The following is a 14,900-nucleotide window of genomic DNA, read 5'->3' on the forward strand; positions in this document are numbered from 1 at the left end:
ATTTTTAACCATGAGGGTAATTAATCATTGGAACAATTTACTAAGGGTCGTGGTGGAGTCTCCATCACTGACAATGTTTAAATCAAGATGGGATGTTTCTCTATGAACTCTGCTCTAGAAATTATCTGGCCGGTGCTATCCAGGAGGTCAGACTAGATGATCACAAAGGTCCCTTCTGGCCTTGGAATCTATGAATACCGCGAGTAGCACTGCCTGTAGTTAAGGTTACCTGACACTTTCCATTATAAGACCCTGTTTTCAGTTGCATGTAACTATGGGAAACTTATATCATGTGGGCTGAAATTTTCCCAGGACAGGTGTTTGCCTCAGACTGAAGTGTGTTCCAACCAAAATAATTCAGCCATTTCTGAGAATGAGATTTGGGGAAAATACATTGTTTTGGCCATGTTAAAAGAAATTCATACAACCTTTCAGTTGAAAAGCTCCTGTGCCTCCATGCTTTGGCGCAGGGGTCTGAAATGTGGCTTAGGGGTCACGGACGTGCCTTTTGCTATTCCTATGAACATTTACCCAAACTTGGCCAACTGAGGAGCCTGTGAAAAATCTCAATTCACACGATGCTGAGTCAAGTTCTTAGTTTACCAGCTAATGTCACTGAAGATTCCATCTGCACTGAGCATTGGTGCTTGAAGTGACCTAGATCCTTGGAAGGGAGACTTGGCCCCAGGAGGGGAGGAGCCTGCAGGGGGGGAGCCATCCCCTCACAGTTCCCACGTGTGAGCACATTTCACATGCACCGTCCTATGTGCACAGTGTGACTCGCATGTTCCATCCTGGGGCTGCGGGGGCTGAGCAAGGTTTTCTTTGCAATTGCTCCTTCTTGCTGCCAGGGCCTGCAGCAGTCTGGGCACAGGAGCAGAGAGCAGACTGCCTGTCTCCCTGTGCAATCAGTCCCATCCTCCCTCACTGGCACCCAGGCACCAAGAAGGAAAGGGAGGAACCAGCTTGATTGGAATGCTGGGAGGAGGCAGGGGCAGGATATGGGGAGAGGAAGGTTGGAGGAGCCATGAGGAAAAGAGGGGCAAGAGCCCAGAGTGCGGAGGAAGCAGAGGGATTCAGGAGACAATGCGGGGCAACAGTGGGACAGGGGGAAAGACAGGGTGGGGGGTAGCTGGGTCTATAACCACTAGGGAACACTCCCTCCAGAGCTTGGAATTGAACCCACGAGTCCTGAGTCTCTACGTTCCTCTGCTGCCAGAAAATAGCTGGGAAACCTGCTGGCAAAGTCTCTTTCATCACACACTGGTGCTTGCTCTATGGAGGATAACAGCCAACTACTGCTACCGATTGCTCTGTGAGCCGGGGTGGTAGAGGTCTGTGCCATGGATCTCAAGGTTAACTTTTAGGTTGCACGAGCAGCTTTCAGTCGAACATTTCCCAACTTTGAGTGCTTTGACTTTGCAATTTGAATGTCCCTTTGATGTTTTTAATGTAATTTGTTATCAGAACCAAATATTCAGAGTCCAAACCCCCAGCAGTCCAGTCTACAGGCAGCCTGTGCTCAGGATCACTGGACCCAATGCTTGCCAGTCATTTGTCATCTGCTTATACGTCCCCCCTTGGTGGAATGGCCCAATTGGAGCATTTTCTGGGAGGCATGTTGGTACTTTAAGTCTCAGGTCGAGTTTCCAGTAATGCTCGGCTCCTTCCATGACTAGGAGTGAGGCCAGCAGGGAGTGTGACAACACAGAGACCCTGCCCGCCGTCGCTGGCTCCTGGCACTGACTCCATCTCTGCTTTCCTTTTCAGGGAAGATGCTGTTGCTCCAAAGACCCCTTCTTGGGCTAAAAGTTCCGGTTCTGACATTGTCTCCAAAAATGGTACCTTGTCGTCCGTGCACACGACCCGGGACCACAAACTGTACCCGTCCAAGCCCGCTTCAGACACAGCCTCCATCACCACCGCCGCCGGCAGCACAGTGGGCTACAAACCTCCCTGTAGCCACCCGAGGAGCAGAACCCTAACGCCCACTCCCAGCTTGTCCAGCCAGAGCCTGCCCCTCTATTTCCCACCAGGAATGAACGGCAGCCATTACCCCAGCACTGTGCCAAGCAATAGGAACACTCTGCACAGGACGAATGGGGCACAGCCGCAGGCCCCCCGGCAGGAGCCCACTGTCCCTCAAGGGCTGACCACCTCTACCCTTACCAGAATGGGTGCGGTGCCCGTCATGGTACCTGCCCAGAGCCAAGCAGGGTCCCTGGTGTAAGCGTCCAGCAGCTTGGGTGCCCTCTGTTTGCTGGAGTGGCTGGGGAAATGGCTATTAATCCCAAGCAAAGCAGACTGGAAACATAGCGACCAAGCCACCTCCAAGCTCCTGGGCATCAGGGCTGAGCATGTGAGGGGGAGCTGTGCGCACGGCATCACGCACAGACTGCGGGAGCTTCCTAGGGACAGGCTTCCTCAGATACTCACCCTGCCAGCTCCCGGGGTTATCCTTCCAAACGCCTTCCGGCCCCGGCCCACTCCCCCGAGAGCTAGGAGCCAGCCCGGGTCCCCTCCGTGTGGGGAGGCTGCTGGCCAGCAGACTGTTTGTTGAAGGAATGCTGCTGCTTTTGGTGTTGCTAGTTCCTGCCGTGGACTTCAGCCCCTGCCGCTTCTTGTAGGACAGGGGTTTTCAACCTTTTTTCAGCTGCCGACCCCGAACAAATTTTGGATGGAGGCGCGGGCCCCTTTGGAAATTCAAACGGTGTTCTGCGGATATAGATGTTGGAACAATTTGTACAGTGCGGGGGGCTGAGAGCCAGTGTAGCCGTGTAAATGATGGAAACCACTTCAAGCCAGGGGGTGCGGCATCCCCCCTCACCCCCGTAGCTCCAGCACCTATGTCCACAGACTCCTCCCATAGAAGTCTTAGACTGCAAAAGGCCCTGGTCTTGCGTGGTAACAACAGCACGTCCGGGGTTTGACCTGTAGGTGTGGGTATTCACATACTTTTGGTTGGTCAGAAAAACAGAATGCCTTTTCTGGGGTCCGGAACCTTGTTTTCATCGTCACCTTTCGCGATAGTCTGTGGGCCCCCAGGGGGCCGCGGACCGCAGGTTGAAAACCACTGTTGTAGGAAAAGCCCTGCTGAGATCAGACGGTCTGAACCCATCCCAGGGATTTCAGCGTCAGGTAGAACTGGAACCTGTAGACATAGAGCTGCCCTTCCCTCGGGCTGGCGCAGGGCAGGGCAAGGCTGAGCTGACCCCAGTATAGGCTGGGTTATTTCCAGCCTGAGGGAGCCATAACCACAGGGCTTGAAAGATCCACTTGCTAGCTGGGGGGAGATGGGACTGCGTGGCCAATGGTGTCTGTGGGATTTAAGCTTCTTCTTCTGACCTTTTGGCTGGACAGGGACCTCCCGCGTGCGACCCCACATGGTGCCACTTTGGTAGTGCTTGGAGGGAGTTTACCCGTGGCTGGCGAATGGCATCCATGAGGGGCACAGAGAGTGGCGATCGGCCTGCGCCTTGCTTGGAGCAGCAGCCATGGGGCTGAAGCGAGTTGCTGGGGGAGAGGTGACCTAGTGGAGAGTCCCCGAGAGCTATGGGGTCGGGGGGGGGGAGAGAGTCCCTTCCCTGTCACCAGCCGGTGGAGGCGCAGGTCCTTGAGGGAGGGCTGTGTGGACTCAAGGGCTTTGCCCTCCAGTCTTGCTGTGAAGACCTGCCCTCATTCTGGGTCTCCCCGGGCTTGTAGCTGCAGCCTGGTGGCTGGTAGGTGTCGGGCTCTGCTTGCCCGGACTGACACCATAGACTTGTTCTGCCTAGGCCAAGGGATCCCGCCCCATCCCATCGCCTGCTCTCTGAGTCCTCCAGAGCCGCCTGTTCCTGGTGTTGGGAGGCAGGCCGGAGTCTCCCCTGGGGTCTGTTCTCCTCCGCTGGGACTCTCAGTGGAGCTGCACTTTGTAAAGATCCCCCAGGCTCCTGAACCCGAGGCCCGGCCCTGCCCTGGGTAACGGGGCCTCTGCGGCTTCCCTTCAGGAGATGGTTGTGAGCATGTGCTATTAACCTGCGTGTAACACTCTAGAATAACCTTATAGCCTAATATCCTAACGACTGATTTCTAAGGACGCCTTCAGCATTTGAAATCATACTGTGCAATTATTATTTTGATTTATTCAATGGACTTCTTAAATCTTGTGTATTTGCTTTATTTTTTGATAACATAATTTATTCCTGTAGATACTAACCACTCTTCCAGCCTGGACCCTCTAATCCATCTCATGCTGGCTGTTTCTAGATGTCCATCAGACCCTTCTGTTGGGTGCGATGGGGAGGCACTGAACGATTATTTTTCTGTACAATTTCAAAATGTAATATTTTTCATAAGTGATCATTAAAAGTGTTCCTGGTTTTGTATTTAAAATAGGGCCGAGCTAGCTGTGATTCTGGGAGGCGGGGCAAGCGGTAAACAGGAAGCGCTCAGGATCTTTGCCACCTCCTCTCGCTGGCTCTCTTTGTAGGCAAACAAAGCTGTATGCAAACTTTGCGCTAGTAGCTGCCAGCATCGCCCACGTTAACAACACTGCTCCCCCCGCCAGGTCAGATGCCCAAGGCACATGAACTGCAGTCTATCCTGCTTCATCCCCAAACCAGTGTTGTCTGAATCAAAGAAAAAAAAGTTCAGAGATAAGGGGCTGGCAGGAAAGGAGGACCAGCTTGAACCAAATTATGGAAGCCACAGAACCTGGAGAGTCGAAGCCGGGGATGGTCAACCTGAGCCTGAGAAGGAGCCAGGCCAGGCCCGGAAGCACCCAGGGATCCCACTCAGGATCATTCAGCTGCTTGCGGGCCGGACCAGTCCCTTGGAGGTCACCCCCGCTCCTCTGCACGCCGCTGAGCAGGAGCCGAGCTCTGTCTGGAAAGCTGCACGTTACCACCCAGCCGAGCATGTATTATTTAGTAACTCTGTTCCCAGCCCTCCGTTTCCTGGCTTATCTGGGCAGCGCTGTTTGCGCTGGTGGGGTTTGGGTGGAAGCGGCAGGCACGGTTTTTGGAGCACTGTTAATTATTAACCAGCCCAGCACAGTTCTTTCCTGGCTGTAGGAACCAGCTTTCCCTTTTCAGAACGACCCCAGTCTTCCAATGGCCATTCTCCCTTGGGCCCTTGATGCTGTATGGGAAGAAGGGGTCCCGTCCTTCGAGCCAAGGCCTTCCTCTGGGACTCCTGCTTCCCCCTTCCCTCCACACGCGCACTGCCCCTTCCCCAGAAACCCCCTGTCAGTGCCGAGGGGTCCCTGGGCTGTGCCACGGGGCAGTCGGGGAGCTGAAGGCGTTGCTGAGGCAGGCCCTCAAGAGCGTGGTCAGTGTGGCACAGCGTGCGATTAGCGGTGGCCGCCTCTTGCGTGAGTCAGAGCTTCACACCACTTGTTTGCTTTAGCTGAGGTCTAAGATAAAGAGCTGTCATGCTCACTGGACCATTTCAGCTCTGAGCAGAAAGGCGACATGGCCAGGACCCGGCTCCCCAGCCCTTCACTCTGCTGCTTGGCTTTGACCTTCTCCGCACTCTTTGGTGAGGAATCAATGGCTTGTGGCCATTGGCTTTTCATGGGTGTGGGTGCTGCCCCAGGGTGCATTTAGCCCAGGCAGGGACTCCTCTTGCAGGGATCTCAGTTGGGGCTGTTCGTGGGGCTGGGTTTCAGCTCTGTTTGTTCCCGCTTGCCCAGAGCAGGCAGTAGAGTAGGGCTGCTGAGCCTGGCTGGTGTCTCTGGAAGCCTCGGCACTGGGGCAGAATGCGGAAATCCTCGGCACAGTCCCGCAGCTTCCTCCTCCTGTCTTAACGGGAAGGCTTGCAGGGCTGGCAACCCTAGTGCTTCCCTGGGACACCTGCCTTGTGCCCTAGTTACGCTGACTATAGCAACCCACAGCTAACCCTCTATGTCCCGATACACTCCAGCCAGAGCAGGAACTTCTTCACATTCGGTCACATGCTGGGAAACGCTCTGTAGCTCACTCTACATCCTCGTTTCAGGAACTTGTCATGTACAGTTACAGATTGTGCATCTTCCACCCTTTGTGAGGAGGCTGAAAATCTGGGAATCCAACAGCCCAGATCAGCCGGGGCCTAGCTGGCCTGAGCTAGGACCTTCCAAGCCCTCATAGTCCTGGAGTCTTTTACAATCCCCACGTTGGAGGTGCCTGGAGTTGGCTGCCTTCCAGCTGCCAAGCCCTTATGGGCCAGCCACACCCAAGTCACCCAAACCGCAGAGCAAGCAGGGCGGCGCAGACTTGGGAAAGCAGGAAGGGTCCTGCCAGGCCTGTGGCTGTGGGGTGAGAGCAGGAAGGCACCAGCGAGATGTGGGGAGGATTGTGCCAGGGAAGCAGGAGTGCGTGCGGGTGTGCCCGGGTGGGGAGAGTGATTTGGTGAGGAGTGGGGGTGTGTGTGTGCAGGTGGGGGAGGGTGAGACTGCAGCAGTGAGTGTGGGGGGGTGATTTGGGGGAAAGAAGGGATATTTGCAACACACCTCATTGCACCTTGTCTTCAATTAGATTGCAAGCTTTTGGGGCAGGGACTGAGCAGGAGCTGTGTGTGAAGTGCGGGCACCGGGAAAACAGGCTCAGATTGGCAAGTTCATCGCAACTGTAACCATGGCGAGCTGAGCCTCTCCCTAACAACAGAAGCAGGGTGGGAAGGGCAGCAAGAGAGACAAAGAGGGAACCAAAGTCAGGGATTAGAAAGTGAGCTATGTAAGGAAAGAGATGATGGGGGAAGGAAGTGAAGCCCAGGAGCGTGGGAAGCAGCTGGCTCATGTACCCCAATATGTGCAGCATCTGTGACGTTCTGTACCTCATGGGAACACTCTACACCCCCATGTTCATCCTTATAAAATGATTGTCTGATATCCAATGCAAAGTTTGTCATGTTGGGTGTCCTTGGAAGGCTCACGATGCACTGAGCGTTGTTGTTACATGAAATTATAAACTATAACATTACTGTATCTAGTTATGAGGCTGAAAATGTATCCTCGTGGCTTAAAATAAGCCCAGGCAAAAGCTCTCCAAGAGCAGAGAGGCAGTTCACACCTCATCAGGGCATGTATGGGACAAACCCAGCCCAGCCTCACAGGAACAAATGTCGCTGCCGGTAGGCAGCAACAAAAGGATCTGTTCGAGTGAGGCACCCCCCTTCCTTTGGTCAGTTTGGGACTGCGATGAGATAATGCTCACCTAACTCTGAAGAGGGTGGGGTAAAGCCAAGAGGGAAGAAAGAACATGATAAAAGGGAGAGATGTTTGCCATGCTCTTCCTCTCTCTTCCACCTCCATCTACAGACATCACCACCCAGCGACTGAAGCACTGATCAAAGGGGAGAGCCTAGCTGAAGGGCAACCAGCCAGCTTGTGGTGAGAAGCATCTAAGTTTGTAAGGGCGCTGAAACTGTTAAGATCAGCATAGAATACATTTTGCTTTGTTTCATTTGACCAAATCTGACTTCTTGTGCTTAGATTTTAAGTGATTATAAGTCCATCTTTGTAGTTAATAAATCTGTTTTGTTTATTCTACCTGAAGCAGTGCATTTGGTTTGAAGTATGTCAGAGTCTCCCCTTGGGATAACAAGCCTGGTACATATCAATTTCTTTGTTAAATTGATGAACTCATGTAAGCTGGCAGCATCCAGCAGGCATAACTGGACACTGCAAGATGGAGGTTCCTAGGGTTGTGTCTGGGACCGGAGATTTTGGCTAGTGTCATTCGCTTGCAAGTAGCTGGGTGCAGCTTACATGCCAGAGGCTGCGCGTGACCAGCCTAGGAGTGGGGGTTCTCCCAGAAGAGCAAGGTAAGGCTGGCTCCCAGAGTCAAGGATTGGAGTGACCTAGCAGATCACCATTCCAGATAACACCAGAGGGGAACGTCACAGTATCCCAGGGCTTAAAGTTATTGATGAGTTGGTCCAAGCATGTTCCCTCATCACTCCCTTTCTGCCCTGCTGGACATCCATTCTCCATCCCCCTTTGACTTTCAGTCCATGCGCCACCGTCATTCCATGGTGCTGGACCTGGCTCACAGGCGCTGCAGATGTGCCTCGCCTTCCTTTCCTTTTTGCAGAAATACTGGTAAATGTGGTGGTGAAGCTCTTGATACATGTTTGCAATCGACGAGTATTTGCTACATGACACAGACCTAGCATGGGATGTATGGGAGCCTCCGTATGCCAAAAATCAACAATGTGATGAGTTGAAAAGTCCAAAAGCTAGTTAATATAAAACATGATCAAAACAGCAGCACTGGGATTGCGCCCCCAGACCAGACTCCCAGCCCATCTAGTCCAGTATGCTGTCTCTAGCAGTGGCCAGAGCCAGCGGCCTCAGAGGATGGAACAAGATTCTTGTCATGCATCTGAGCACCTCCTCCATGTCAGCTGTCTCCTTCTGGAGATGGGGTGACCAGAACTAGGCGCAGTGGGCAGGGGTGCTGCTGAGAATGGCAGCATGATCGCAGTATTGTTTTACAGCACTCTTCATGCTTTTCTGACCACATGTGAATGGAGGTTCTCATTGTGCTCACCACAGTGAGTCACAGGTGTTAAGGGCAGACGACGGCATCATTAAATCATTTAGCCTGGCCTCCTGCATGGCACAGGCCATTATCTGTCACCCATTTACCCCTGTATGGAGACCAAGAACTGGTGTTTGGCTAAAGCATCTTCCAGAAGGCGCCAATCTGGATGAGAAGACAGCAAGAGACCGAGAATCCTCCCCTTCCCTGGGGAGTTTGTAGCAATGGTAAATCACCTGCACTGTTAAAAGTTTGGATCTTAATTTGAATTTGTCGGGCTTCAGCGTTTAGCCATTGTCTCTTGTTCTGCCTTTCTCTGCTGCATTAAAGAGCCATTTAGTACCTGCTGTTTTCTCTGTACACTGTAACAATTACACTGTAATGGTTTTAAAACTGATGTTTTATTAAACTTAATATAAAAACCAAACTCCAAAACCAGGCAGCCTGCACAAGCCAGCTCAATTTCCCCGGGACACCACAACCTCTCTGGGACCAGCCCTCGCTTCTCGACTGCTCTTTCTCTCTTCAGTAGGGCTCCAGACCGTAGAGAGACAGGGCACAGGTCAATTCAAACCATTATTCCCCTGTGAGTGATACATTTCCCCCTCATAAATATAATGTCGGCCTGACGTGTCAGCTAACAAAATAGGTACAGATCTAGTGCTATAACGTTTGATTTCCTCCTTAGTCGGTGGCCAGTAAAACCCATCTCTTGTGAGACTTATTACCGCTCTGCTCCTGAGTGTCCCATCTCTCCAGGCAGTTCTCCCTATATCTGCCTTTTGTATTTTTCAGGTAATACCAGTTGATTTTGTAACTCGGTTTCGGATAAAGTATCAAAATGCAACCAATATCACTCACACCTCAAAGCAAAGACCTTGCCACATCCTCCTGCGTTCTCTTGTTCTCTCTGGACTTACAATGGAGAATTTTAGCAATCACTGGGTCGTCTTTCTGAGCCGCCAAAATGTCTTCTTATGGAATAGACTGGAGGGTGGATTTAATGCCCATGGAGAAGTCTCCTACAGCCAAAGAATTGGCAGTAATAACCAAGCTACCTTGCTGCTAACCAAGCTACCTTGCCATCTCTTTGTACATCCAAGGGCTGTAATGAGCATTAATGACATTAGTTGTTTCTTCTGTGCAGCCCATCATATTGTTTTCCTGGGGGCGTTCTGGATAGAGCATTTGCCTCTACGTTAGATTTCCCTGAATGATATTTGATTTTGAAGTTAGTCAGCTTATTCTGCAACCCACTGGTGTGCTCTGGCATTCAGTCAGGCAGAAGTGAAGACATAGGTTAATGGGTTATTATCGCTGTAAACTGTGAAGGATTGGTAATGAGACTAGGTGCTGGTGCTTCAGATGAATTGCAGCAGTGGTGTTTGACTATCTCCTCAATAACAATGTTACCAGTGATCAGTTCTCCAGTTTTCGTGGACTGACCAGCACAGCAATAGTCAAGATGTCGTCATCTTTGCTTAATTGGAACTGGACTTGTAAGGGATTTCAGTTCCATAGCAAGCTCTAAGATCAAGCTCATCTTTTATTTCTAGTAACTCTTCAAGCTTCCTAAAATGGGTCACTGGGAGATTATCTTCCATCCAACACATAAGAACGGCCATACTGGGTCAGACCAATGGTCCATCTAGCCTAGTACCCTGTCTTCTGACAGTGGCCAATGCCAGGTGCGTCAGAGGGAATGAACAGAACTGGGCAATTATCGAGTGATCCATGCCAGGTTGTCCACTCCCAGCTTCTGGCAGTCAGAGGCTAGGGATTGCATTCCTGACCATCTTGGCTAATAACCATTGATGGATCTATCCTCCGTGAACTTAGCTAATTCTTTTTTGAAGCCACTTTTGGCCTTTACAAGATCCCCATGCAATGATCCACTGGTTGACTGTGTGTTGGGTGAAGAAGTACTTCCTTTCATTTGTTGTAAACTTGCTGCCTATTAATTTGATCAGGTTACCCCTGGTTCTTGTATTATATGACGTGGTGAACACCACTTCCCTATTCACTTTCTCCACACCAGTCATGATTTGATAGACCTCTACCATATTCCCCCTTAGTTGTCTTTTTTCCAAACTGAACAGTCCCAGTCTTCTTAATCTTTCCTCAGATGTAAATTGTTCCGTACCCTTAATTAATTTTGTTGCCCTTTTTCTTTACCTTTTCCAATCCTAATATATCTTTATGAGATGGGATGACCAGAACTGCAAGCAGTACTCAAGGTGTGGGCATACCAAGAATTTACATAGTAGCGTTAAGATATTTACTGTCTTATTATCTGTCCCTTTACTAGTGGTTCCTAGCATTCTGTTCGTTTTTTTGACTGCCACTGTACATTGAGCCAATGTTTTCAGAGAACGATCCACAATGACTCCAAGATCTCTTTCTTGACTGGTAATAGCTAATTTAGACCCCATCATTTTATATGTATAGTTGTGAATGTCTTCCAATGTACATTTCTTTGCATTTATCCACATAGAATTTCATCTGCCATTTTGTTGCTCAGTCAATCAATTTTGTAAGATCCATTTTTAATGCCTCACAGTCAGCTTTGAACTTAACTATCTTGAATAATTTTGTATCCTCTGCAAACTTTGCCACCTCACTGTTTACCCCTTTTTCTAGATCATTTATGAATTATGTTGAATAGCACTGGTCCCTGGGGACCCTTCAATTTATCTCTCTCAACTGAAAACATTTATTCCTACCGTTTGTTTCCTAACCAATTACTGATCCATGAGAGGACCTTCCCTCTTATCCCATGACAGCTTACTTTGCTTAAGAGCATTTGGTGAGGGACCTTGTCAAAGGCTTTCTGAAAATCCAAGTACACTATATCCACTGGATCACCCTTGTCTACATTTGTTGATCCCCTCACAGAATTCAAATAGATGGGTGAGGCAGGATTTCCCTTTACAAAAGCCATGTTGACTCTTCACCAACAATCATGTCCATCTATGTGTCTGATAATTGTCTTTACTATAATTTCAACCAATTTGCCTGGTCCTGAAGTTAGGTTTACTGGCCAGTAATTGCCAGGATCACCTATGGAGCCTTTTTTAAAAATTGGCATCACATTTAGCTGTTTTCCAGTCATCTGGTACAGCAGCTGATTTAAGGACTAGATTACATACCACAGTTAGTAGTTCTATAATTTCATGTTTGAGTTCCTTCAGAACTCTTGGGTGAATACCATCTGGTGCTGGTGACTTATTATAGTTTAATTTATCAATTTGTTCCAAAACTTCCTCTATTGATAACTCAATCTGGGATAGCTCCTTTGATTGATAGGGGTCTATAAAATCATGAGTGGTGTGGAGAAAGTGAATAAGGAAAAGTTATTTACTTGTTCCCATAATATAATAACTAGGGGCCACCAAATGAAATTAATGGGCAGCAGGTTTAAAACAAATAAAAGGACTTTGTGACTTTGTCCTTACCCATAACTATTTCACATTTGGGGACAATGTATACCTTCAGATCAGCGGCACTGCTATGGGTACCCGCATGGCCCCACAGTATGCCAACATTTTTATGGCTGATTTAGAACAACGCTTCCTCAGCTCTCGTCCCCTAAAGCCCCTACTCTACTTGCGCTATATTGATGACATCTTCATCATCTGGACCCATGGAAAAGAAGCCCTTGAGGAATTCCACCATGATTTCAACAATTTCCATCCCACCACCAACCTCAGCCTGGTCCAGTCCACACAAGAGATCCACTTCCTGGACACTACAGTGCTAATAAACAATGGCCACATAAACACCACCCTATACCGGAAACCTACTGACCGCTATTCCTACCTGCATGCCTCCAGCTTTCACCCTGACCACACCACACGATCCATCGTCTACAGCCAAGCTCTGCGATACAACCGCATTTGCTCCAACCCCTCAGACAGAGACAAACACCTACAAGATCTCTGTCAAGCTTTCTTACAACTACAATACCCACCTGCAGAAGTAAAGAAACAGATTGATAGAGCCAGAAGAGTTCCCAGAAGTTACCTACTACAGGACAGGCCTAACAAAGAAAATAACAGAACGCCACTAGCGGTCACCTTCAGCCCCCAACTAAAACCCCTCCAACGCATTATTAAGGATCTACAACCTATCCTAAAGGATGACCCAACACTCTCTCAAGTCTTGGGAGACAGGCCAGTCCTTGCCTACAGACAGCCCCGCAACCTGAAGCAAATACTCGCCAACAACCACATACCACACAACAGAACCACTAACCCAGGGACTTATCCTTGCAACAAAGCCCGTTGCCAATTGTGCCCACATATCTATTCAGGGGACACCATCACAGGGCCTAATAACATCAGCCACACTATCAGAGGCTCGTTCACCTGCACATCCACCAATGTGATATATGCCATCATGTGCCAGCAATGCCCCTCTGCCATGTACATTGGTCAAACTGGACAGTCTCTATGTAAAAGAATAAATGGACACAAATCAGATGTCAAGAATTATAACATTCATAAACCAGTCGGAGAACACTTCAATCTCTCTGGTCACGCAATCACAGACATGAAGGTCGCTATCTTAAAACAAAAAAACTTCAAATCCAGACTCCAGCGAGAAACTGCTGAATTGGAATTCATTTGCAGATTGGATACTATTAATTTAGGCTTAAATAGAGACTGGGAGTGGCTAAGTCATTATGCAAGGTAGCCTGTTTCCTCTTGTTTTTTCCTACCCCCCCCCCCCCCCCAGATGTTCTGGTTTAACTTGGATTTAAACTTGGAGAGTGGTCAGTTTAGATGAGCTATTACCAGCAGGAGAGTGAGTTTGTGTGTGTATGGGGGTGGGGGGGATGTGAGAAAACCTGGATCTATGCAGGAAATAGCCCGACTTGATTATGTAAAGAGTTGTCACTTTGGATGGGCTAGCACCAGCAGAAGAGTGAATTTGTGTGGGGGGGTGGAGGGTGAGAAAACCTGGATTTGTGCTAGAAATGGCCCACCTGTTGATCACTTTAGATAAGCTATTACCAGCAGGACAGTGGGGTGGGAGGAGGTATTGTTTCATATTCTCTGTGTGTATATAAAGTCTGCTGCAGTTTCCACGGTATACATCTGATGAAGTGAGCTATAGCTCATGAAAGCTCATGCTCAAATAAATTGGTTAGTCTCTAAGGTGCCACAAGTACTCCTTTTCTTTTTGCGAATACAAACTAACACGGCTGTTCCTCTGAAATAAAAGGAAGTTCTTCTTCACTCAGCGCACAGTCAACCTGTGGAACTCCTTGCCTGAGGAGGTTGTGAAGGCTAGGACTATAACAGGGTTTAAAAGAGAACTGGATAAATTCATGGAGATTAAGTCCATTAATGGCTATTAGCCAGGATGGGTAAGGAATGGCGTCCCTAGCCTCTGTTTGTCAGAGGGTGGAGATGGATGGTAGGAGAGAGATCACTTGATCATTACCTGTTAGGTTCACTCCCTCTGGGGCACCTGGCATTGGCCACTGTCGGTGACAGGATACTGGGCTGGATGGACCTTTGTTCTGACCCAGTATGGCCATTCTTATGTTCTTATATTGTGTTCTTATTTGTCTCCTAACAAGAATGGCTCAGATATGGAAATCTCCCTCACATCCTGTTCAGTGAAGACCGATGCAAAGAATTCATTTAGCTTCTCCACAGCGGCCTTTTCTTCCTTAAGTGCTCCTTATTAGCACCTCGATTGTCCAGTGGCCTCACTTCCCACTTCTGATGTACTTAAAACATTTTTTGCTGTTAGTTTTTGTGCCTTTTGCTAAGTTGCTCTTCACATTCCTTTTTGGCCTCCTGCCTAATGATACTTTAACGCTTGGCTGCCACAGTTTATGCTCCTTTCTATTTTCCTCTATTTGACTTCCAATGTTCCACATGTTCACAGGGGTTTGGGTTGTAATTTCCTTCATTCTTTCCTGATGTGTTTCGAGCTCCTTTCATTTTGCAGTATGCTATTTCTGAACTGTTTCTACTTTAGGAACTTCAATCTGCTCTCTTCTTGCTGTAGCAATTAGTTGTAAAATCAGATCTCTTAATGCCAGTCATGTAGACAATCCCTGATCTTCCAACTCCCCCTGCTCTTCACTGTATTGGTGGCTTGTTGTATGTTTGGTTAAAACCAAATGGCTTTTTGATGCATTTTTACTGTGACCTGTCCCAGAAATGCCCAGAGAGTCACAAACTTCTCTTAAATGCTCATCTTTTCCTCCTCCCTTCCTAAGAATGTACTTTAATTCTCTCCCAGCCAGTCATAGTGCTTGCAAACAATTAAATCTTCCCCCTCTTACTTCCAGAGAAAACTTTCTTTATGCAAAATCACTTTTCTGTTGGCATTACCTTCTGGCAGCTTTTCCTGGAACAGCCCGCAATGGCTCTAGATAGC

The 14,900-nt window shown here is 48.9% G+C and overlaps 1 protein-coding gene across 1 annotated transcript in view; it reads left to right on the forward strand.

Annotated features, from left to right (window-relative positions):
• ESAM (endothelial cell adhesion molecule) overlaps positions 1–4,371 on the forward strand; it is a 90,821-nt gene extending 86,450 nt beyond the window's left edge. The window contains exon 7 of the mRNA XM_048827601.2: positions 1,771–4,371. Coding sequence (XP_048683558.1) covers positions 1,771–2,230 — 460 coding nt within the window. The 3' untranslated portion in view covers positions 2,231–4,371. The remainder of the gene's footprint in view (positions 1–1,770) is intronic.
• Positions 4,372–14,900: the final 10,529 nt, after the last annotated feature.

This window comes from Caretta caretta, chromosome 22 (assembly GCF_965140235.1).
Source record: "Caretta caretta isolate rCarCar2 chromosome 22, rCarCar1.hap1, whole genome shotgun sequence".
Lineage (NCBI taxonomy): Eukaryota > Metazoa > Chordata > Testudines > Cheloniidae > Caretta > Caretta caretta.